We start from the raw sequence: 26957 nt of genomic DNA on the forward strand, positions 1-26957 counted from the left end.
AATGGGGTGATTTTTTGCAAATATGCATGGTCTCTGGAATTTTTCCAATATGCCTATTTAAAGCCAATATGCCTCTTTCTCCTCCTATTCTCCCCAGCATTTTTTTTCCTTTTATCAGTACGGACAAATACCAAGCCACTGTTGTAAATCTACTTCTCTAGACTTCAGAAATGGTTTAATTAAGTTCATATGTGGGTAGATCACACACTTCCTTGTGACAGAGCATTAACGTCCTATTAGGATTTATCCACTGAAATATTTTGATTTCAAGTTTCTGTTGTCATACTTAAGCAAAATAGCTTCTTTCATTATTCACTAGCCTTTATTTGCTTTTTTACTCCTTTGGTCAGATGATTGCCACCTAGGGGCCTGGAAAAAAGTCAGTTAATTAATTAGCATTTATTAAATACCTACTGCGTTAATGGCCACTATCCTAGGCACTGAGAATACAAAGATCAAAACAGGCCCTATACTCGAGCTACTACAGTCTATCTGGAAATATTATATGCACATAAGTAGATATGAAATAAATACAAAATAAATACAGGGAATGAGTAGAAAAGGCACTAGTAGCTGGGGAAGGGGGGAGGGGAGAATGGAGGGCAGTTAGGAAAAGCCTCATATAGGAGATGGCATCGGACCCAAATTTTAAAGGAAACTAGGTATTCCAAGAGGTAAAGGTAAGGAAGAAGAGTACTTCAAGCATAGGGACAAATATGAGAAGGGTCAGAAGGATTGAACTGTGAGAGAGAGGAGACAGAATACTAGTTTAGATTGTAGTGTGCATGAAGGAGATGAGACTGAAGCATAGTTAAGTTTACAAAGGCAAACTGGAGCCAGATTGTAAAGGACTTTAAAAGCCACTAGAGATACAGGTCTTTAATCCTAGAGAGAATAAAGAGCCACTGGGGCCTACTGAGCTAGGAGAATAATATAATCAGAATTGTGTTTAGGAGTAACAATTTGTCATTCCATTGTGGATAATTGCTTGGAGAGGGAAGAGACTGAAGAGAGAAAGATCACCAAGGAGGCTATTGTAACAGTTAAGGTGAAAGGAGGTGAAAGTCTCAACTAGGAAAGTATCTTAGTCACTGGAGAGTAGAATGATGTAAGAAATGTCAAAAAGGTAGAATGAACAAGATTTGGCAACTGATTGGATAATGAAGGTAGAGAATAACTTCGAGATGTGAACCTGGGTACCTGAGGATGTCTTTGTCCTGTACATAGGAAGGGGGAGAAAAGATTTTTGGGAGAAAGATAATGTATTCTATTTTGGACTTATTAACATGAAGAAAAGAGATTCAGTTTATTTCAGTCATCATTTTGTGTCAGTTTGAGGAGAGAAAACAATTCCTAGTTAGGTGTTGATTTTGACAACATAATTATTTTAGGTAACTATTTACAATCCAGTTGAGTAAATGGCTTTTAAATAAAAAAGTTACCACTTGGAGGTGATACATACAGTGAGCTAGGTAGAAATTTAACTCTGTGCAGAACATTCACACCATCTACTGAATGAATGCGAAACACTAAGCAGGGCCTGAGGGAAATACAAAGTTTAGATAAGAAATATCCTCTTCTTAATGGAACTTACTGTCTAGAAAGGGGATCAGAACTCAACCTGGGATTTGATGTGCAGAAACTACCAGAATGAGGACACTCCTTTCTCTGTGCAGGTTTCTACCATTTCTACAATGTAGAATCTGAGAGTATTGCCAAGAGCACTGAAAATTGTAGTTCAGTCATTTTAAATGCTGTCTGACTCCTCATGACTCCCTTTGGGGTTTCTTGGCAAAGTTACTGGAGCGGTTTTGCCATGTGCTTCTCCATCTCATTTTAGAGATGAGGAAACTGAGACAAACAGGGTGAGTGATTTGCTCAGGTCACGCAGTAAATATCTGAGGCTGAACTTGAATCTATTTATTGTGCCATCTAGCTGCCACAGCCACTTAGGACTTGCAGGGTGGGGCTCATACAGCCAGTTTGTGTCAGTGGCGGATCTTAAATCTAGGTCCCTTTGTGGTTCCCACAACAAGGTGCATGACATGGAACTCTAATAAAGACTATCTTAGAACTACTTGTATATTAATTTATTATTTTGTTTTTCTCTGGAAGTTGACACCTTGGAGGAACTTGACAATGATCTAGCTCCTAAATTTAGGGGGGAAAGATCATCATGAGTTCAGTTTTGGACATACTGAGTCAAAATGTCCATCCAGTTTGAAATGCCCAAAAGCCATCTGATGATTCAGGACTAAGCTCAAGAGAGACTGTGTCTAGATGTGTGTATAAATCTGTAAGTCATCTACATAGAGACAGTTAAACATATTGTAGCTGGCAAGGATATAAAGAGAATATAAAGGGAAAAGTGAAGAACAGTACCTTGGACAGAACCCTTAAATCCTTTCCTCTCGAAACTTCCCTATTTCTGTCAAAGATGACATAATCTTTCCAGTCTCCCAGATTCCTTGCCAAATTTTTACATTTCCATCTTCACACCCTCTCTTCCATTTGCATCTGACCTGTTCTCTCCATTCATATAGCTACCTGCTTTAGTTCAGGACCTTTTCACCTCTTATCTAGATTTTTTTGATAGCCTCCTAAATGGTCTCCCAGTCTCAAGTCTCTCACTCTACATCCTCTACATACTATTGTCAATGTAATTTTCCTTAAACGCAAATAAGATCATGTGATTTCCCCACTTAATAAACTCCAGTGCCTTTATATCACCTCCTGGACAAAGACCAGTGTCTCTGTCTCTCTCTGTCTCTTTTACAATGCAGCTCAAGCATCATCTTCTGCATGAAATCTTTACTGATCGCCCCAACTGCTACTACTCTAACATCTGCCAAACAAATTAGTAAATATTTGTATTTATTAACTTTACATTGTGCATGTGTGTGTATACATGCATGATTTTATATATACTTGTCTCCTCAATTGGAACATAAGCTATGCGCATGTAGGGAATGTTTCATTCTTTTGTATTTGTGCATCCTCAGCGCCTAGCACGGTGCCTGGCACACAGCAGGTGCTTCATACTTGCTAACTGACTGACTGACAGGAAATCTTAAGGAAAAACAATAATCCAGTAATCATGGCTTTTTCCAACAGTCAAAAGAAAGCAATATAGCATGGGGCAGGGAGCTTCAGTGACTGACTGAGAGAAGGTTTAAGAAAAAATCATGAACAGGATACTTCATAAGACATAAAATAACATGTATCAATAGTAGAAATGTTTTTAAAGGATTATTCTCAGAACTTGGCTTTGATTACGGTTGTGAATGTGAGGGAAAGCTAGCAAAATAAATGACTCATTCATTCTATACTGTAATCATTGTATATTACATATTTGGTTATCAAACATCCTCCTCTCCCAGCCATGCTCCCCACTATCCCCAAAATACAAACTATACAAAGAAAAGAAATCATATCTTAATGATGATCTTTGAAATGAAGAGTGGATAGACCAACCTATCTCTAAAGCCCCCTTCAGCTCTAAATCCTATGATCTTTTTCTCATCCCAGGACAAGCACAATGAAAGTGCTTAATGTATAGTTGTTGAATGATGTCTTGATGGTTAAACATAGTCTATTAAAAGATAAAAAATAAATTCAGAACAAATATGTAATGACAGTGTCATGTCATGGAAAGAGCACTGGACTAAGAGTCAGAAGATGTGAGTTCAAAGAATTGCTCTGTACTTACTTGTCAGGATGCACAACATTAAGACCATAATAATCAATGGTTATATAGGGATGAGAAGCAATCTTTCTAGTCCTGGCTATCAAACTTATGTGAGCACGAGGAAATTAAGTTGGCACATTCTACTGGCAAACTGCAAACTCAGTATTAATAATTTCATGTAAAGAACTCTCAGGAGAGGAAAATGTGTACTTAAGAACATGTTAAAGTTGCAATATGGTTTTGAAATTATTTGCAAATTGTAGAATGGAAGGAAAATTTTTTCGTTTTAAAACAACCACTAGCAAATAGCAGCACAGGAATAAGAATCTCGCTAAGAATAGCATAATTAACTAAATCAGCCAATACATCTACGCATGAGCACTAACATTTTATACTGGTTGTAGTGTTCTGAATTTGCTGTGGGAAATGACCTTCAGAAAAATCCTCTCCCTGCCCCCTCCCGCCTTAATTTGCATCCTTAGATTTCTTTCATGTATAAAATGAAAAACATAAAAAGCTCAATTAAGCATTTCATGAAATTGGAGCTCAAGAATGAAGTCAATGTAGACATCCTAAAATACAGAAATTAGTCCTGGGATAATTAGGGCTCTACTTACTACCTCTACAAAATTATCATTATGACCCATAAGCTTATTTAGGTCATTTCTGTTGCTCTCTTATTACCCAGGAAAGAGAGCACAGATTACAGACAACCAAATGTTGATTGCTTTCTCAGTCCAACACAGGACTTCAGTGCTCAATTTTTAAGATTTTTCCCCCCATTGATATTCCCTGCAGTATATCAAGAGACAGAAACGAAGAGATCAAGAATTCAAATAACCAAAGTAATGATCAATATATCTTTTTGTAAATACCGCTACCAACAGTCTAGAGGGTACCTAATTAATCTAACTTTGAAATAATCTGAAATTGTGAACTATTCAGAGATTAACAAAACTGCAATTTTATATAGAGAATCACACAAGGGTATATGAGGACGATCATGTATTAAAGTTGATTCCTTCAACAATTTAAGCTGTAAGCAGAAGCTACATTTAAAAGATTCAATGACTACATGAACACAGTGGAGAGAAACTAAGTAGTATAATCTTGAAAAAATACCATACATTAATTGTAGTTAATATATTAAAAATGCATTAATAAGCTAAAGATTTAGGATTCAAATACTGAAATTTGTACCCAAATCAATTGTGAAATCTTCTGTGATATTGCCATACCTTGTAGGTATAACACATCTAAGTTTGAAAAAAAACTAGAGTAAATAATCACAACACTGATCAGCAAAAGCCCAGTGAGAAATAATTATACTATAGCAAATGTAAGTGAATTACCTCGTCTTCGCCCATAACTCCTCGCTGCATGTAAACAAAGGACAAATTGTAAAATGTCAGAACTAAACATGCCCACATGTAAAAATATGAGATAAGAAAAGAACTATGTGGGTTTCTGAAATCAGAGCTCCTTTTTTTCAGGAGTTATTACAATATTTAGTTATGGTTAGAAAGTCACACCCTAAATTTCCTTTTTTTTCTTTCTTTCTTCAAGTCAACTAAAGAGCAGACTCAAAACTTTCAATTTAAAATAAATTCTGGACACCATTTTCCTAAAAAGTGAGAACACTTTGAATTAAGTTCTTAGTTTCTGAATGAGTCTCTTATCTTATAGAAGTTATATAATAATAATGCCTGTAATAATAAAATAGGTATGTAATAAATACCTATTATCACAAGGGCGATCACTAGGTGATGTAATTTTTTTTTATTTCAGCAGATCAAAGACCATCTAAGGCATGAAGGAGCTGCAACTTTTATCACTAGAGTAAACATCTACATTAATGAAAATCAAGGATCCTGAGAGCTAAGTGAAAAACAATGCAACCGTTTACAACCAGAATGATCAAAAGCTGGTATATACTGTAGATAATTTCAAAAACTATGTTATCTACATAGCCACTACGACTCTAGTCTTTTGTGAGATTGGAGCCTGAAAGTTTAACAGTAGAAATGAGGACATATTCCAATGCATAAACTGGCCAAGAGTCTCTAGAGGAAGCAAGGATCCCCTTTAGCAGCCGGGGGAAGCCCATGGACCCCTTCTCAGAATGTTTTAAAAGGCATAAAATAGAACATAGAATTACAAAGAAAACCAATCATACCGAAATAGTTATCAAAATAAAACACTGCCCCAACAAGTTCACAGATTCTAGACTAAGAACTTTTACCGTAGAGTAAGAATATCAAATTAAAATTTTAAGAACTCTAGCTTTATTCAAATTTGTTTCAACGCAACATATGAATGGGTAAAAAGTAAGTAAAAAGGAGGTTACATTCTAAGGAATCAATCTAATCAATCCAATGTGACTGTACAGACATGGGGGATGTACACAAATTCTTGTGGATACCAGAGAGGTATGTACAAAAATGCATGTAACCACTTATGCCCTATTTTTTTTTAAAGGAGATATTCCAGTATTTGTAGCATTTTGTACTATTTCTTGCAGGGTATTACAATTACAAATGCTGAAATTTTTGAGCTTTCTTTTCTACAGAAAACACTGGCTATGGGAATGTTTTATATAACTACATATATTTATAATGGGTTTTGTTTTTCTTGCTTTCTCAATGAGTGGCGGAGGGAGAAAATATGAAACTGAAAATAAAACTGAATCCCCTCCCACAAAAATAAATGCATCGGTTGAAAATTGCCCACCGGTTGTTTTAAACAAAGAATCCCTGTGGTAACAAAACAATGGGTGTAAATCAAATATTCTTATACTAGGCATACTGTATGATATCAATGCAACAAATGAAAATACTGTTAAAATCAAGATTTTCTCCATCTTGAGTTTTCAGGGTTCAGGAAGAAATTTTGCTACTGGTTAAACAGAAAGTAAAAAACAGATAAAAGATCTCCAAAAATATTCTTTAGAAAAATGACAAATTATGTTAAAATATAAAGTCAACAAAATATTATGTGAACACACACTCTTACAGAATGTAAAACAGCTGTTTTAATATAAATTATTTCATGAGGTAAGAGTGTAAGATAGCACTGATTTCTCTAGAAGAACTAAAAAAAATAGCTTGATCACCAAAACTAGCATTTAACTTTTCAATTATGATCAATTATTTCTTCAAAAAAGAGGAATATCACTGTCAACTGCTGGGGCCTGTGATTTCATATAGGAAACTTCCAGTGAGGAGACTTCCTTTACCAATGAAGATAGAGTTACACAGGCCTAAGAGGTTAAATGACTTATGAAGGGTACAATGCCAGGATGTGTATTCAAAAGCAGGATTTTCTGGCTTTAAGTCCAGCTAGCTATAGCCTAAGCCCCACTACTACCTCTTATGTCAAATAGCCATCAAATGAAAGACAAAGTAATACTTTATATCTGTATAGTATCATCTAGCACCTTCACATAAACCCACTCATTTATTCTTTTGAACAGTTTTTTTTTTTGAGTCAGGTAGGTGTGAAAGTTACTATCTTTATCTTTCAGATGAAGAAACTAAGGATAAAAAATATTAAACAGTGGTCACACAACTAATGGTAGTGAAGTGTCTTAGACTCCTCTTACAAAACTCTTTTCGCTTTACCACTTTACCATGCTGCCTCCTGAACAAAAATCTTACTTTTTAAGTTTTAATCAATTTCACTTACATTTGTGTTGGTTTCCTTATTCAGCAACAAATCTACTGGACACTTTATTTTGTTCTTGGGCGATTTTTCCATAAAACTAGGCAGGATCACTGTAAGTCACCCAAATTACGTTTAAGTTAATGTTACCTGAAGGGGAGAGGTTCTGGGATGTGACTAATATATCAGATGGTCAGAGGGTAAAAGGCTGGAAGAGGCAGCCTTTTTCTAACCTGGGCCCAGGGAGAGGGTACCTAGACACTGGTAAACCACTGGGTTTACAGAAAGAAAAGTTAGCGATGAACCGGTGAGAGACAGAAGGCCCCTGAACTGTTCTAGGCTCCAACCTAGCTCTATTCTAACTCATCCTTTAAGATTAGAATGCTATTAGGTAATACATCGATAGAGCTCTGGGCCCTGAGTTGGGAAGCTGTGAGTTCAAATTTGGCCTCTAACACTTAGCATCTGTGTCGTCCTAGAATGTCATTTAACCTTGATTTGCTCCAATTTCCTTGCGTATAATATGGGGATAAAAATAGCATCCACTTCCCAGGGTTGCTATGAGGATCAGAGATAATATTTGTAAAGTGCTTACCACAGTGCCTCCAAATAGTAGGAGTTTGGTGCTTTCCCCCCTCCCCCAATAGCCCACCCTTTTTAGGGATTCACAGAGGGAGAGGGGGGAGGAGAATAATTGTCTCTATTCATTTTTCTAATATCCAAAGTTTCATTACATACATACACATGCATACACCTAATACAGAGGGAAAAAAACAAAAACAAAAAACCTTACTTGATAGATGGGAAAGATAGAAGAAGCAGGTCAGTTTTTTAAGTAGCAAAGTCAAGCCTAATAAACGTATAGGTCTTAACGATGACTACAAGAAAAGGTCGATACAAAACAGGGTCTTGGCCCTGCATCCTCTAAGCAGTGGCAGTCTGCTTTGATCTAAATTTCAATGTCCAAGATTCCCGGGGTTAGGCTCCACTCTTATCTCTAAGGCCAGGCAATCTTAAACCATCCCGCAATTGTTTGGCATTCCAGAGTCCTCAGTTAAATTGAGGCAAGGCACTAGATAGCAGGTGGACCTGGATTAAACATCCATACTACATATGTTCTCTGTTGCCCAGTTTCAAATGTTGAATTGTGATAAAGACATGGACAGAAATCACAATTCTAGGGTCATTTTGAAAATGCATGGCATCACAGCCAGTCCCCATACTGGCTGATTTCACATCCTATCTGATGTGCTGATTTTACAAAAGCCAAGATGGGGATATTAAATAATGCAGTGAGCATATTTAAGTGTCATCATAATTTGTGGCCTAAAAATTATAAATCTGGGGAATTTTTATTTCTAGATTTCTTGCAAGTGAAAAATTTTGATTACTTACAATAAAAATTATTACATTTGCTTATTGTTACCACTTAAGACTATTTCAGAAAATAACATTCATTACAGATCTAATTAAATCATGCAAAATAACTCCTATATGGGCTGTGACTCCCACTCCACTGCCACTGTCAGGAAAGTACTCACTGGTCTAACAGCATCACTAACTGGTTTTTCTATAAGAACTTTTGAGTTATATTGTCTAGTTTATTATAAAAATGCACCTACACTATAGAAAGCCCAGTAAGAAAATCTCTTTTTACAAAGGCAGACATCTATTTTACAGATGGATTTAAGATCACTTTATGTGATCCAAATATACTTTACAAAATTTCAATCAACATCAAATTGCAGAAACAAATTTATTATATAAAGAAGCTACAATTTTCCTTCTATAAAAAAAATTACACTTTTTTAGTTAGTATTTTTAAGAATAAGCTGTTTGTATGTGGTGGTAGTGGTGGTGGTAGTAGCAGTAGTAGTAGGAATAGTAGTAGTAAGTACTACTACAGCGGCAGCAGCAGCTAGCATTAATGCTGTAGTTTATGGTTTGTAAAGTCATTTAACCTATACAACAAACCTGGGAAGTAGGTAATATAATAATGGTCCTCATTTTACAGATGAGAGAACTGAGGCAGATAAGAGGTTAAATGACTTGCTCAGGGTCACACAGCTAATAAGTATGAGGCTGAATTTGAACTCAGGTCTTTCTAACTCCAAGTCCTATCTTCTATCCATTGCAGCACCTGGCTGCCTTGACGCTCTCATTTTAAAAAAATTAACTATTTTTGAAGGAAAGCTTCCTAAATAGATTAGGCTTCCTTGCTTTCTTTACTCCTTTGCTCCATTTACTTCCTTGCTTTCAAACTCCTCTTGATAATCTTGCAGAAATCAATCATTTTACTATGCATGGATGCCACAGGGGTTGAACCACATGGGGTTAATACCTACACTAAGTGGCTACAACACAGCTATGCTGGAGAGGCATAGTATTATAAGGAAAGAGATGCACAGCTTGGTTTACTCTTAGGCTCTATCCTTAACTAGTTGTGTGACACTGGTCAAACCACAGTTTGAGTCTCTGTTTCTTTGCTTGTAAAATGAGTATAATAGTATAATGGGAATGAGGCTCAAATTTGAAAGTAATTTTTAAAGTTGTAAAATGTTGTGCCATGTGGGGGTGGGGGTGAGTGTTCTGGCTCCTCTTTTGCTTTCAAGCTGTCAATTATCACTTCTTGGTGGCTAGCAGACCACTTCTTATCCTTCTAGTTGTTGCCTCCAGCTTCAGAAGAGAGATCTATTGAGTGTATACATTTTGGATTGAGGGCCTAAAGGGCTGCTGTTGGTAAAACACATCAATTTAGTGCATTGTGGCATGGCTTCTTTGGGGGTTGAGGGAGGGGTTTGGAGAGGGAGGGGTTTGGGAAGGGATGGGAGCTGTGGGGGTGGCTGGGAGGAAAAAGACACTATGTCCCAGTTCTCCAGTAGATTCTAGAGAAGCAAAGATTGATGTTACTGTGCATCACTAAGTATGTAGCTGTCAAGGTAAATACTAAGTGTACTGAAGCAGGTTATGAAAACAGTCCATGAAATTTCAGAAAATAATCATTAACCTAACAAAAATGAAACCTGCTGCAAGGTCCTTAAGGATTGCAGAATTAAATTGGACATCTACTGTATGTGAATTGAACCAAAAAATAAATAAATTTTAATTACTATTCCACTGTTCATTTCTCTTTTATTGTCCTTTAGAACTGTGATTTCCTCCGAGTATGAAATTCCCTGTATATAAATTCCCTCTAGGGATAATTTGCAACTTGTAGTCTAAAAGAGTTACTCCAGGGTACTGAGAGATGATCATGGTCACACATCTAATGTATGTCAGAGGAAGGACATACAATATTTAGGTCCTCCTAGGCGGGCAGTAGTTGCAATCAATTATTTACTATTTTAAAAGTTATTATAATTAAGATTTAAAAGCTAATGTATAGGGGGAGGGGAACAAACAAATTTTAGGTGTCCACTAAGTGCCAAGAACTGTGCTAATGTTTATATTTATATATAAATATATGATGCAGACAACTTTAAGTATTTCTTCTTCTACTTGGGTTAATTTTCTCATTTACAAAATACTATTTTTTCTCTTCTGATTTGTCTTGCAAGTAAGTTCAAGTCAGTTCTTATTGATAACATGTCAGTTATCAATTTTGCTGATTATCACTGGAAAAATTTCAATCTGACTTCTTCAACCAAAGGCAAAAGATTTGGAAACAAAGAACACCAGTTTAGATGCGATATTGCTACCTGTGTGGTCTTCAAAAAAAATCTCTTGTTCTCTTGGGCCTTCAAAGCTCCCTGAAGCTGGACAAAATGATCTCTAAGGTTCCTTCTAGTTCTAAAACATGATTCTTTTGAAAGCCAGCATATTTCTGAACTGCCTAAATTCCCCCATGGAATGGCATTTCACACACACATGCACGCATGCACACATGCACGATCATCAATCATTTTGGATTTTTGAGAGCATGTTGCTTATTCCTGTGAGGAATAAGAGTTAACGGGTGAAGTGACACCAAATATCGTTCCCATGAAGCTCAAGAGAATAACTCGTAACTAGCCATCACTTAACTTCATAGTCACTCAAGCTTTCAGCATCTGGATATTAAAAACAAAAACAACTCTTAAGTATTCAATTTATCTTGGATATGGAAGCAGAATTTTTGAGCTAGAGTAAGTGCAGCAATTGATCATGCTTCAGGGTTTAAAAAGTGCTTTTCCCACAACAACCTTATGAAGTAGATATCAGGAGAATTATTTTCCCTACTGATCAGTGAGGCCCAAAAGCTAAATGATTTTCCTTTAGAAATCCAGGTAATCAGTCTGAGCCAAAATTTGGACTCAGGTCTCCTCATTACAAAGCCTGGGATGTTTCCTCTATCCTGTGCCCAACCCTCATTCAACAAGAAGGCACTTCCGAATGACCCTCTACTCTAAAGAAGGGAAAAATTATTTCTTAATGAAACAGCCTAGTCCAATGTTAGAAAGTTCTGTTTCTTGTAAAGTTTTTCTGTATGTTAGGCTGAAATTTTTACCTTGGTAATTTATAATCACTGGTCTTAGTCTGGCCTTCCAGAGCAACAGATAATGACTAGTTGTACCCTTCATTTACGAAAAATTTTAGACATCTGAAGATAGCTACAATGTGTTGCCTCAGTCTTCTTTTCTGAAGCTCTTTTAATCATTCATCCTGGGATATTATTTCTAGATTTCTTTACCTTTTTATACAATGCAAATGAGTGTTCAAGTCAGTGTTCAAGTCTAAACTATACTAATTTAGATTAGCTTCAAGCCTCTAGCCTTGCTATTTATTTCAATTCAATATAGGTTATATAGCTTTTATTTTTAAAAGAAAACAAACATATAAATTTAGAGATTGGGGACTCACTGGGTATATATTTAAGAATGCAGTTAATATGTAATATTTCTATGTACAAAGTCAATAGATCATGTCTACTACAGACAGAATATAGTACAAGTACTACTTATTCTCTTCATTTCAAGGCAAGATATAATGAAAATAATCACATGGACTCAAAAACTTAAAGAAATTTATCTCCCAACCTCTTCTAGGTCCATTCCTTGCCTTCTTCACTTTTCTCAATAACCTTGATGCCCTGACTTCCAATTTTCAGATACTTGCTATCTAACCTCCTCTTCCCCCCCCCCCCCCCGTTCTGCCAAGCTTGTCACATTTCCCGATTATTGCTATACCAGCCTTTAGAACTGATTTCTATCAAAACATAAGAGTTTTACTTCCTTACAACAAATTTTGATTTCCTACTTTTCAGCACCTATTTTCCCACCTTAAATTTAAAGTGATCTAACATTTCTAGGCTTGTGTACTTTCTTATAAATGGAGTACTAGTTTGCCTGTTCAAACTGACTGGCAGGAAGGTATTTAAAGGCTAGAGAGGATATCATTGAGAAAGAAAGATGGTCTTTAAGATGTACATCTTGTTTAGAAGTTTAACTAAAAAGAAAAAAAAAACTTCTTTGCTATAAGGGAGAGGAGACCGGGAAGAGATGAAAGAGAGAGAAATTCAGGTGAGATAAAAACAAGATACCAATAAAAATATATTTTAAAGTGTTTACTAAAACATGCAGTAGAACGCCCTAGTGATCCTAGTTCACATCACAAACTTGTTTACAAATGCTTGTAACTATTAGAAAAATCACCACTTAGGAGTTTTTTAAAATTATATTTATATTTAATGTAATATATATTATATTTAATTTCATTTAATGTAATTACCACTTTTAAATTAAAAATGCATATACCAGTCAAATATTTTATATTTAAATGCACAGTTTATGATCATATTGGTTTGTTAAAAATTGACATCTTTTTTTTAGTGGATTAACATCTTTCCTTCTAAAGAACATACTAATTAATATGATATTTAATATTATAAAACTTAACCATTTATTTAAAAGTGAAAATAAACATGTGAATCACATATCTTGAAGCATTTGAATACCAAAAGGGGCTTAAGAAGGAATGCAGAAATTTAACAGGGAAATTATTGCTCAGTTTCCTGATAATACAACTATTTTATAATCCAAAAACTGTAGCAGATAAGCAAAAACTACCATTTTAAAGCTATTCTAAATGTATAACCATATTAATAATTATAAAAAGAATTTAGAACGCTGTGTTGGTAACCAAAAATGGGCTCCTTAGCACTTAGTCAACAAGTGCCCTTGACTAGTTTGGCTTTTTTCCCTGAACTGAATGCTGTTTGTATGTTGGATTGGAGTAAGCTTGTCGGCCCCTTCACCTTGCTTCCCTTGTTTAAGCTGATCGAAAGAACCTGTGCTTTCCCGGTCAACCCCTTCACTTTGCTTAAGCAGATTGAAAGAACCTGTGCTTTCCCCGGCGTACCTTACACCCCCGCAGAAGCTGGATGGTTAAAAACAGCTTCCGTTGGAGCCAGAGGCTGCTACAGCTACAACCACAGCCGAAGCTGAAGCAGGAGCTGCCGGTAGCAGAGCTGACCTACGGGAGGAAGCTGAACAAGGACTTGAGGCCAGTGGGTAATCTTTTTTACCATAGAGGGGAAGCATGTATATGATTTTGCTGTACACCATCATGCTTCTCTGTGGCCTCCTGGTTACTCTTGTGCGGTGTACTTATTGGGCCTGGAAGCTTTTGATCAATATGTCAAAATGGGGATGCTGGTTCATGGGTTGGTTACTGTCGAGCCTAAATATATGCTTTGATTCTTCTGCCTCTTATCTTGAGAATTTCTTATATCCAGCGGTTCCAAACCTTTCAGACATGTATATGATCCTCTTTGATCCACCCTCCCTACAAAAAATTTTTCCAACAAAATATTCTTTCACATACATAGGTCAAAATATGACACTTTGCCTTTCAAGTCAAGGTTTCAGAGTTCTGGACCCATGCTACTAGTTGACAAATTGCTTGGGAAAGTATGCTTTTATTTTCCCCCAGGGATGGAAAAGGGTTGGAGAGCGCAATATGGTAGATTTCACCATTTCTGGCCAACTCCATAGTATATGCAAATAAAAAGATGAATTCTAAGTGTAGTCCACCTCCTTGAATACTGTGTCATATAACTCCATTGGCTCTAGGCGAAAACATCTGAGTGACTGATTAACTGCAACACCATGACCTTTAAAATGATTCCCCCATCTGCTTAGAGTTCCTCCCTCAATCAGTCTTTCAATTAACTCCTGTTCTACCACTTTCTCTCCAAAAGAATATTTATTATATACAGCATCTCTTAATCTAGATCAGACAGTAGCTCCATGCCCCTGCTTCACTCATTTCCTATTTCTACAGGCCTAGCTAATATAGATTAATTGTAGCCTTTGCTTTTGATGCCTAATCCATTCCTATTTTATGACATCTTTAGTAGGAAGAAACTAAAGTCTTAATTTAACTATAATACTTGGAATTCTTGAAATAATTTCCATTGGACCACTGTCTTTTCTTCTCCTTTGTGAAAAGCATCTTTTCTCAGAATTGTCATTTTAGAATGTACATCCATATTCTGATCTCTATATTCCACTGCATCCCTAAAACTAATTATTGAGCATATACATGTCTTTGAATACATACTAGGTAATACGGGGAAACAACTTCAACAAAAGATTTTTATATTTTCCTATGTCTGGTACCAAATCATTATCAAATCAACTAGCTTAGCAGATACACACCAGGTATCCGCTATATGTAAAGCACTTAAGATAGGTGTAGGGGGAGCGTGGAGGGTTAGGAGTAGGAAATAAGAGTATAAATCATACCCCTGACCTAAGAGTTTCAAATCGTGGTGAGGAGAAAAGGCATGCATTAAAACATAATTACGTAGGTGTCCTAGTCCAAAGCAATGCTAATAGAACTGTATTGTCTTCAAAAACGCCAATGTACCTTGCCTGAATACAGCCAAAAATATATTAAAAATAAAATTATCACTTTTGTTAGCCATAATTCTACCTAAACTTCTATAGTTCTACCCAAATTATATGGGAAACAGAACTTCTGCTTCTGTTTCTCATAGTAACACTTTCTTCTATCAAACATTCAAGCCGCCTTAGCAAGAAAAATTTTAGAAAAATAGTTTTAGAAACACTAGTATTTAGATAGTATTATAAATGTTTATATCACTTACCATTTAACATCAAAAGATTGTCAGTCCCTGGATGAGGATAGGTCAAGCGACCTTTGAAGGGAAGAAGAAAATTATGAGATATTAAGGAAATAAATGGATAGTGAATCTTTTAAAATGACTTTCTTGAGAACTAAAAAAAAATATTTAATCTGAAGTCTATTAGCTAGAAATTTCTTTCATCAGAGTTGTAGAAAATTCTCATTTGAAAGCTCAAATCGTAAGATCACAATGTGCTTTAGGAGTAACACCAGCAAAATAAAGCAACTTTGTTTCCTGAAATTCAGAAACAGTGCCAATGCTTTAGTCTTCTCTTTTCAAAAGATGCCCATGTTTCACTAAATCTATTTCCTAAGTAGCTTAGAACTTATGTCTACTTTAATTACTTTTTCAAAATGTTAAAATAAAACAAAAACAAAAACAACACCACTGGGATAAGATAATGACATCTACCTAAACGAACCAAAAAAAGCAACTATAACATTTAAAAGTAATAAATGAATGGAAAAGAAAGTTTTAACTTGCTACGGGGTTCCACTGACTAAGAACAATTAAAGATAAAATTAGGATCTAAGAGTATGCAAAAATGAGTCTACAAATGTGACCAAAAAAATTAATTTGTCTACAAAGCGATACAGGAAAAAGAACACTTATAAAACAAGGCAATGTAAAATAAAGTTAAAATATATAAAACAAATATTTTCTCATCATCTTTGTTGAACACTTTGGTAATTATAATACTTATTTTCTTATAATTATCCGGAATTTACTTGTTGGAAGTAGGGGAGGGAAGAAATCTTTAAGCCTGAACTTATAATATGGAAAAACTGGCCAATGATTCAAAGATAAAAGAAATTAAATTCTAAGTCTCTTACAGTTTTAGACTATTTTTTCAGAACTCAAACTTGGTGGCAAAACGGGGGTGGAGCCAAGATGTCAGCCAGAAAGCAGGGACTTGCGTGAGCTCCCACCCAGGTCCCTCCAAAAACCTACAAAAATGGCTCTGAACAAATTTTAGAACTGCAGAACCCACAAAATAGCAGAGGGAAGCAGGGATCCAGCCTAGGACAACCTGGATGGTCACTGGGTAAGGTCTATTGTGCATGGAGGTGGGAGCGGAGGGGAGTGGAGGGAAGCGAAGCTCGGCTTGGGCTGCGGCAGGACCAACCAGACCAGGAGCTGGGTGGAACAAGCTCTAGCGCCCTGAATCAGTGAGCTGTGGCAGTTACCAGACTTCTCAAACCACAAACACCAAAGACAACAGAGAAGGTTAGTGGGAAAAGCTGCAGGGACAGAGTGGAAGGAGTTCTGGTTTGGCAGCCGCCCTGGGGGCAGCGGGGGAGGTGCAGCTACAGAACTACAGCTGTAGTTGCTTCCAGCCCCAGGCCCACCTGGTGGGAGGAATTAAGTGGCGGATCAGAACAGGAGTGCAGAGCCTGCTTAAGATTTGCGTCAGGTCCCGGTTGGTGGTTCTTGGGGAAGGAGGAGTGCTGGTGTGGCAGAGCTGGCTGTATAGAAATAGCTCTGAAAACAACAGTGCATCCCCTCAAGCTTGGAACAAAGTACCCTCTACTCTTCAAGCAGTCATACCCTGATGAAAAAATCAAAGGTCAAGTAAGTTGGCTCGGAACATGGCCAGGCAGCGAAAACAGACTCAGATTCAGTCTCAGACTTTGGAATCTTTCTTTGGTGACAACATCAAAACATACAGCCAGAAGAAGTCAACAAAGTCAAAGAGCCTACATCAAAAGCCTCCAAGAAAAACATGAACTGGTCTGAGGCCATGGAAGAGCTCAAAAAGGATTTGTAAAGCAAGTTAGAGAAGTAGAGGAAAAATTGGGAAGAGAAATGAGAATGATGCGAGAAAACCATGAAAAACAAGTCAATGACTTGCTAAAGGAGAACCAAAAAAATACTGGAAAAAAAATACTGAAGAAAACTTGGTGGCAAAACATCTTTTTAAGCTTTTCAAATTAGAGCACAGTAATATTCTCTGAAGGAGCTACTCACTATCTCTTACTTTTCATCCCAGAGGGATTCAGTCTATGCCCAATAGCTGACCTCTTTATTCAAAACATTTTCCTTATGCTTGGAAGGTATAAATAAGAAACAGGCAAATTCATAGTAACAGCAACTTAGTTTCTCCACTTCGCCAGTCTGAGAGGTGATGCCTCTCTTCAATAGGAAAAAGAAAATGGAGCTCTGAAAACACTTCTGTACATGTTATCTCTCCCTTATGAGACTACTAAATTGTTGAAGTCAGGGTAAAGTCATTTTTTCTATTTCCCACTATTATACATCCTTAATACACACTTGATACCTAATAAATATTTGATAATGTTCATTTTGGCTGAAGGAAGTGGGTGAATGGAGGAAAAGAAGGAAATCACTTTTCTAGCCTTTCTAGACCCGAAGTAAACACTTCATAGGACTTCATTATTTGTTCAAAATGCTGTTACAGCTCAAGTGAAAATATGCCTATTTATATTGCAAATGGCCAGAACAGCACTGCTGAAATTGGGAAATTATAAAGCCATTTGATATAAGTTCCTCCACTACAAGGGAGGCAGCATGATGTACTAGAAAGTATATTCAGCTAGGACTCATAACCTAGGTTTTAGTCACCTGAGAAAAAGGATTGATTAAGTGATGTCTAAGGTTCCTCTTAGCTCTAAAATTCTAGGATTTATGGGTTCTAGTTTAGTTCTATCTTGAAATAATGAGAATAAACCTCTTGACTTTATGAGAACTAATTTGGCTACCTGTCAGTTTTATCAAAGTTACGTTCTGAAAGGTGAATATCTCATAGGAATAAAACTATTACAATGAACAAAACATTGAACAGCAGTAAGACAAAGTTAATTTGTCATTTTCACTGCCAGTACCATCTCAAAAGTATATTGACTGACAAATCAGTTGATACTAAATGATTCTCCACATTTTGCTCAAGTCACAGATTCTTATTTGTAAATGGGTATTTTTCTCCATATTGGCCTAAGTATTATTAAATATCAGAACACATACCCAGAATCTGTATGTGGCAAAGTACACTTCAAAAGCAAATAAGGAGCCAATAGCTTTTCTTATTTTGAGATTATAGAAACCACTACTGCCAGTAAATAACTGACAATTTTTTTGGTTGCAGATTTGTCTTAAATTTCTTTTTACTTAGCTGGTATTAAGATGTATCATCAAACTCTTATTGCCAAGCATGCAACTATAAAAACTGAGAAACATCAAATAAGTTAACATTCTAAAAAGACTTTTTCTAATTCATATAGGCACACTGCCAGGTACTAAAACTTATTGAGTGCTCAATAAACACTTTCGTAATTCAAGCACCTTCTGACTCAAGAATCAAAGACAGAAGTTGTTAATTTCAACTTTGATGACCATTTCACACACACAAGCCTATCTTTTGGTGGTTCCTTCTCCAAACCAGTTACTACCAAGAAAGAGAAAGTAATACACAATTATAAATACCAATGACATGAAATTTAACTTTTATTAAAGTAATATTATCTACTGTGAAAACACAACTTATTCTTAACATTGTTTTTAATTTACCATATTTGGAACAATTTTGAGAAGAATCATAAAATCTTAGCCCTGGAAGAGATCCAGTCCAACCTAACACTACCTTCTACAACACTGTTGGCAGATGACCTTCTAGTGCCAGTTAGGACACTTGCAATGACATCAGCTCACATCAGTCTACTGTTGAATCAGTTCATCTAGTGTTGATCACATTAGCCAACAGTCTGTTGTTGAATAGCTAGGATCTATGTTTGTGGGGGGAGGGGAATCAATCACTAAACATTAAGTACTATTATATGCCTGATATTGTGCTAGGCGTGTAGGATACAATTACAAAAGTGTCATAATCCTTGTCTGTAAGAAGCTGACATTCTACTGTGGGGATAGAAAAAGGAGTAAATGGAATAGAGGAATGGGGAGAAACACTACTAAGAACTGGAGGCCTCAGGAAAAGGCCTGAGGCAAGGAGTGGAATTTGAAGCGAGGGTAAGGTTCTAAGAAGCAGAGGTGAATAGAAAGAGGATTGGGGGGATAGAGAGGGGCAGGAACCGGGAAATTTACAAAGGCACTAAAGAGGGAGATAAAATGTACTATACAGGATACAGGAAGAAATAGATTTTCTAAAAAGGTGGTAATTCTCATACTAATAAGCCTTTATGTTGGTTCTTTTCCAGATTTTTGGAACAATTAAAAAAAACTAGCAAAGACAGAACCCTTAATTCCCACTTTGAGAGTGAATAATATTTATCTTTTCCCAATTATTTCCTCTAGCAATCCCAGTACATGTTCCAAAAGTGTCCTCAAAAACCAGCCTATTAACATTTACTGACTCAATTCCATCCCTCATGAGCCATGACAAGAGTTCTTGTGTTTAATAGTGCCAATCTGCCTAGCCACACCTGCTTTTCAGATAAGGAGACTTAAGAGTGGTGAGTCACGAAGGTCGCACAATTGAACTTGTGTCAGAGTTAAGACTAATCCCAAAATAAATCTTGTGAAATGGAACTCACAAATATAAAGTCTTCATCTCTCTAAAACACCAAGGAAACAGTGTTTCATCAAGGAAAAATATCTAATATTTCTTCCTTATGATATCAACATTCTATGATAAAGCTGAAGAACTTAGGTGGATTCTTCTTGTGTCTCTAACCACATTCTATTTTCTACTCAGCCTCCCTCCTGGATCCCAATTGGAGAAAGTATGGCATGTAGCTTAGATCAGCTTTACTCTGTAATAGATGTGCTCAGGGTCAAGAGGCAGGGAGGTCATTTTTGACACTGCATGACCACATTTTCTACTCCTGATATAAGACTCCCCTGAAGTCTAAGAGTAATATCATACAAAGATATTAAAGACCAAATCTCATACCTGCTCTTTTCCTGGCTCCACAGAGGAGGGTTTTCTTTGTCTAATGAAAACACAATCCTACCTTCCTTTTCATTAAATTCAACTTTAATACTTGATCCATGAATAGTGTATGCTCTACCTAATTATTTACAAATATATTAATTTTTAAGTTCCATTTTCAATCAATACCAGAAAATACATGAAGAACTACCAAACAAGAATTAGTAATTATAAAATGCTCTACACTCTTCTTCTACTTAAATCCTATTCTGATGTTTCACAGTGGTATGGAATTGACCCTGGATTCCTGAAGGCCATCCCATAAAACAGAAACTAGCAAATTCTACTCCAAGATGGAAAAGATTTTGAATACATGGCTGGCAATGGATGAATGTCTGTCATATGAAGACCAGCCTGGAGATTCAGAGAGACTTCCTAACAATTGACTATACATTTTTTGTCCACAAAAACACTCAAAGAATGTTTGAGGTTGCAATTTGGGAGAAAGGGGAACAGAATAAGTATTTATTAAGTGCTTACTATGTGCCAGTCACTATGCTTAATGTTTTATATTATCTCATTTGACCCTGATAATAACCCTTCCTCTTCCAAAAGACTTCCTTTAAGTCCCAACTAAAATCCTACCTTTTATTGGAAGCCTTCCTTAACCTGTCTTAATTCAATGCTTTCCCTCAATTAATTATTTCCTATGTGTCCCTGTATTTAGCTTGCTTCATATATATTCGTTAACATGTTGTCTTTCCCATGAGACTGTAAACTTCTTGAGGACAGGGACTGTCTTTTGCCTCCTTTTGTACCCCCAGTGCTTAATAAATGTTTGATTGAAGTAGGTGTTATTTTACAGTTTATAAAACTGAGGCAGACAAAGGTTAAGTGACTTGGTAAAGGTCATAGAGTGAGTGCCTAAGACTACATTTGAACACAGGGCCAGACTCCAGGCCTGGCACTCTATACACTGTACCACCTACCTGCCTCTAACAAAATCATGGATTTTCAAAAAAAGTTATATACATTATTTCAGTTAAGCTTCATAATAACTCTGTCCAATCATTTTATTGTATACTTCACAGATGAAGAAGCAAAAGCATAGAGAAAGTTTAAGCGATTTTTTTAAGATTACAGCAATGACAAATCTCGATCCACAACCTACAGATCTAATAATTTCTCTATAATACTCTTTATGTTCTTTAGAACACAAAAATATCACTGAAAATAATACATTTTCTCCCAATTACTCATCTAAGACTTATTATTATAGCAAAAGATTGTGTCTGATTCACAGAATAAGAACAAGAAATCAACAGGGAAATATTAGTTATTTCTGACTTACATAAACTGATGGCTCTAATAACTATAATTAAAAAAGGAATTTAAAAAAAAAACTTAGTGGTGATAGGACATACTTAAAAATCTGCTGTTAAGAGTATGGTGATCAACTTTGTATGTAGAAACTGTTCCACATGCCTAAGTTAAGAAAAATCTCAAGACAAGATGGTAGTCATCATACATGCTAGAAGATGTCCTTAAAATTCCAATGACTTTTTTTTTTAACTGCAGTAGTAATACATGAGAGGTGAGTTTTGGTTGCTTTTAATTTCAATTTTTCAAATTTTCTATATGCTTTAAGAGGGCATATTTCATCTTTGATAATATAATTTAAATAATTAATATGATGGGAAATTCTGCAATCAGAGCTATATAAAGAAATTTAGTAACTAAATTTAGATTCTCTAGCTAGCCTGTCCTTTATTTTTAAAGCATTCTAATTAACAAAGCTGGACTTGAAAATTACTTAAAATTGAACTTTATCTGATCAAATTTACAAATTGCCAAATGAGACATCCATTCTACTAAAAATAAACAAAAGGGATTAGGCTTTTTAAAGTATTTTTTAAAAATTTAGATGACCATTAAAAGCATTTGATAAAACTATTTTACTTTAGATCACATTTTCTTAGCTTTCTCCAAAACTACTGATGTTCCTACTAACAATAAAAAAAACTTTCAGATTCTTCAAGTTTTATTTTAGGATACACAAAGTTCTAGCTGGGTTGAAGAATATGTACACTATACACACACAAATACATTTGATCAATAAAGAACATATTGATGGGGGAGGGCAAAGTAAAAGAAGAGCACAAAAGTGAAAGGAGAAAAAAGGGGGCAAAGTTCAGGTTCTTTTAAAATTAAGAATGGTAAATATAAATTACTCTGCTATATGGATGTGATGGCTCTCTGGGAGGAAAGATGGGGAAGGACATGGGGAAATTTAGGCAACACAAAAATGAAAGCTAAAAATAAACTAAAATAAATAAAATTTTTTAAAAGAATAGTGAGTATAAACTTTATTCAAAAAGGACAAAACAAAACAATCTTGATAATTTTAAGTAATGTCCATTTAAGAAAGACAGGAGGACAAGAAGGGTAAAGAGGAAGTAAGGCAGAGGAAAAACCACTGCAGCTTCTTAAAATGTCTGCCAGAGAGAAAATTCTTTCTTTTTTGAGAAAAAAAATAATTCTTTCTTTTTTTTTTAATATATGGAACATCTAAACATTTCTAATAAGAAGCATTTTTTTCTCACATAGAATCTGGAAGCATATTCTCAAAATCTTTTCTTCACTTTCATAGACAAACCCAATTTCCAATGCAAGAAAGTGAGGAATGTTGTATCTCTTTTTGAAGAAAATTTCACAAGCAATGACCTCTTCATCTTGGCGCTTTAAAAAACTGTTAATAAGAACTTTTAAAGTGCTGTTCTGGTTTCTCTACCTCAGGTATAAATGGAGAGGGAGTTGATCTTGGTCTTAAAACTGAAGGCTAAATGATATTAAGCTGGGAGCTAAAACTGGGCCAAAAGTTCCTCATGCATAGTTAGCAAATTTAGATGAAAAGCAGAGTAGCTTCAAAGCAGATATAACTAGGAGCCTACACACAGTGAGTGAAACTTAATGGCAAACTCCCTTCAATTCAGTGCAACAATTCAAACTGTTTTAAGAATAATAAAGTAGGAGGGACAACCCCCCTAATAAACCATCACAGAACAAGTGTCCCTAGACCAAAGGTTCTTAACCTCAAGTCTGTGAGCTTGTTTTAAGAAATATTTTGCTAAGTGTATTTCAATATAATTCATTTCCTTTGAAATTCTATGTACTTTATGTCTTTAAAAATCCTGTTATTCTGAGAAATGGTACACAATCCACTCAACTACCAAAAGGACTCATAACACAAAAAGGTTAAGTAAGAACTTGTGGGTCAGATTACACGAGAGTTGTCAAGAACAACTGTTCTGAGGCTGTCAATTTACTAACAAATCCATACCCTTCGCCCCCTCCAGAAAGAACAACTCTTCTACTCATCTGTTGCTTTTTAAGACCTCTTCTCTTTTAGCTCCATCCCCCTACTTCTCTCATAAAAGACTGAAAAAAAATCCACATGCTCTGCAACAAGAAATATATTCTCCATTGTTCTTTCTAAAGGTTGTAATAACAGGATTTTTTTTTACTTGTCCAATATTGACATTTATCAATTATAATATTGACTCTATGTTAAATCAGAAATTTTAAGAGCTTTCTGTTCTGGCTACAAATTCCCATTTACTATACAGTATACAGTGGGCCCAGAATAAGTGTAAGTTAAAGAAAAGCAAAAATGTAACCTACTAGGACTATGAGCAATGAGGATTTGTGGTCAATGAGACAAAATTTAAAAATGTAGTTATCAAAACGAAGAGAATTACCACTGGCACAGGTCTAAATAAAACCACTTATACCTCCTGGAACTCCTTACAATAAAGCAATCAGGATGGCAAAGAACCTCTTTGCAACCAAAACTAGGACAGAAAGAATATGGAAAATAGGTAGACAATCTGGTCTATCCAAGATTGGATTAAGATTTTAGGGTTTAAAAACTGTACTGATCTCTAGCATGAATCCTTTTATAAATTTTTTTTTTTAAAATAACCCATTGTTTGGACTTCTGCATTAAATGACAGCCACTTCTAGCTCATATTTATATAACGTTAGTAAGGTTTACTATAACAACTGTGAAAAAATAGTATATATTCTCATTTTTAGAAATAAGGAAGCAGACTCAGAGAGGGTAAATGCAGAACTAGGATCTCAAGCCTGGCCTTCTAATTAAGTTTAGGGCTCTCTTTTCTCCAAACCATATTATATAAGTACATCACAGAAAATATGCTATGGGCCTATAGACTGTAGGCTGGGGTCTAAAAAACTGCATATATTTGAGTTCCACTCTTCTCTTTTAAATTTTGATTACAATTTTTTTTTGGTGATGGGAAAGGAACAAAGGAAAAATAGAGGACAAGGAAATATGTAAACATTATGACTCAGAAGACGTAAATTAAGATGACTGAGGGGAAAATTTGGTAGACCAAATAAATTTTGAATGTGCTTATATACTAATATTTCTATGGCTGAATTCTAGAAAAGTAACTATCACTACAAAAACTTGTGTTAAGCCTTTTGTTTGGCCTTCAGAGCATGCATGGTAACCTCTTAGAAGTAGGATTTTCCCCAAATGATAAAAATAGTATTTAAGTATATTAAATGTGCATCTTAGATCTAGAAGCAATGTGAATAGAAAGCTGACCTCAATGTCAAGAACCCCTGGGTTCAAGTCCTGCCCCTGAAACATAATGGCTACGTTACCACATACAAGCTACTTTAGCCTCTCAGTGCACCCAGGCAATTCTCTAAGACAAGAAGTTACACAGCAGGTGCTAATCTAGATCAATAAAGGGTTTCTTCACTGGGATTTTCCTATGCCAATGAAATCACAGGTCTAGTCCTTATCTCAAGCCCTCTATTTGTCTCCTCCTCCCCCTCCCCCCATATTGCCACCCACCATGGTTAATATGTAAATGCTGGAATTTAGATTTATCTTACATAGGCTGCATAAATGCTTATAATCCTTAAGAGAAATTTTTAAATATCAGTTTTGATGAGACTTTTGTTTGGCTGCTTCTGAACATACTGCTTATGTTCTTATAAAGAACATTCTTACAAATTGGCAATGTCATATTTTATAACTTACCTTTAAGAGGATCATGCTCTGCTCTCATAATATCAATAAGGGAATTTTCCAATGAGTGCATGTTCAAACTGTCATACATTCGACTTCGATCCTAGAAGAGAAAAAGGACCCTCAGTGCTTATATAAGACTTGATTCAACAAATAGTCGTTAAGCACCTACTACTAAAATGCACTGCAAACAACATTTATTTGTTCAAGAAAACTAAGTTATCCAATAATTTTCTATGAATGTGATACAATTTAAAATTATACTATTTTAGATTTTAAAATCTTATTTTACTTAAAATTACACATTTTCATATATATATATACTTCTCTAATACTTGAAGGAAAACATATTAGTATCATTGCTGCCAAATTATCAATTACATCAGTGATTTCAGTTTCACTAATAGTATATCGTATGAAATTTTTTTTTCAGCTACTTACTCTATACTGTTACCAGTCTCAAATATTTCTTAATTAGTAGAAATAATGGAAATATTTTATCCATTCATTATTTAACTCTAGAATAATGTCTCTAAAACACAGGAGGTCAGTGACATTAATTTTTAAAAAATACACTTTTGTCTGAGTCCTTACATCAATGCAATAACTGTAATGTTATTTATATATCTATGGAGCAACAATTCAGCTTGATTTGGCATTTTAAATAAATTACATTTCATAATAATGAATGTATTGTAATCTGTTATGAAATATAAATATACTAAATTATGAAATGTATTAATAGTATAAAACATAACAAAATATATAAAATAGCATACTCAGAAGCCAATTCTAATCTCACCCAAGTCTCTCGTTTCCACCATTTCTAAAACAGGAAAAGAATATTCACACCATTCTTGCCTTACTAGCTCCTTGTTTCCAAGGATAGTCTCAGAATTAACACAAAGAGATATGGTATTAAGTCATAAGAAATTCAGCGGATGAAATGAATTCATTACTACAGATATGTACATGCAACACACACCACCTCATGACACATACTCCCTCTTAAACAGAAGCAGACTCACACAGATTAATGAATAAATTTTTACGAAACATATCAATTGAAACTCCAAATTGCAAGTGAAGTTAGAGGCCACCTGAATCAAACCAGTACCTATAAAAGAATCTGCTCTACAACATACCTAGTGAGTGGGCATCCAGTTTTCACTTGACTACTTTCCAGTGAGTGGAATTTACTACCTCTTGAGGAAGCCCATTCTACTCTTGGCTAGCTCTAATTCTTAAATTTTTTATCTTCCTCACATCAAGTCTACAGGTTGCCTCTTTTACAGCACCTAACCATAGCTCCAACTTCTGCCCTCTGGAGAGAAAAAGCAAAGTCTAATCTCATGGTCCTCCTTGACCTAAACCCAAGTCTTCTCTTTCCCAAAGACAAAGCAAAACAATATGGCCTGAGGGCAACAAATTCTAGTATCTTCGACAGCAGATGACAGAAGATAAGAAAGAAGAAGGCAAGAGTTTTACCTAAGTATAGTCTCCCTAAGCAAGATAAGAAAGGGGGGGGGGCGGGGCTGGAGGAGAGGAAGGTCTAACCAGCTAAGTAGAGACT

General features: G+C 35.5%; 1 protein-coding gene across 10 annotated transcripts in view; it reads right to left on the bottom strand.

The window, feature by feature from the left end:
* The window catches only part of CPEB2 (cytoplasmic polyadenylation element binding protein 2), an 81583-nt gene that overhangs the window by 34849 nt on the left and 19777 nt on the right, over positions 1–26957 (bottom strand). For 7 of the 10 annotated variants that reach the window (XM_036762670.1, XM_036762669.1, XM_036762665.1 and 4 more), the window contains 3 exons: positions 25397–25487; positions 15438–15488; positions 5041–5064 (listed from right to left, as the gene is read on the bottom strand). In XM_036762670.1, the coding sequence (XP_036618565.1) occupies positions 5041–5064; positions 15438–15488; positions 25397–25487 (166 nt within the window). The remainder of the gene's footprint in view (positions 1–5040; positions 5065–15437; positions 15489–25396; positions 25488–26957) is intronic. The other 3 variants (XM_036762667.1, XM_036762664.1, XM_036762668.1) reach the window with 1 other exon arrangement.

This window comes from Trichosurus vulpecula, chromosome 6, assembly GCF_011100635.1.
Source record: "Trichosurus vulpecula isolate mTriVul1 chromosome 6, mTriVul1.pri, whole genome shotgun sequence".
NCBI lineage: Eukaryota > Metazoa > Chordata > Mammalia > Diprotodontia > Phalangeridae > Trichosurus > Trichosurus vulpecula.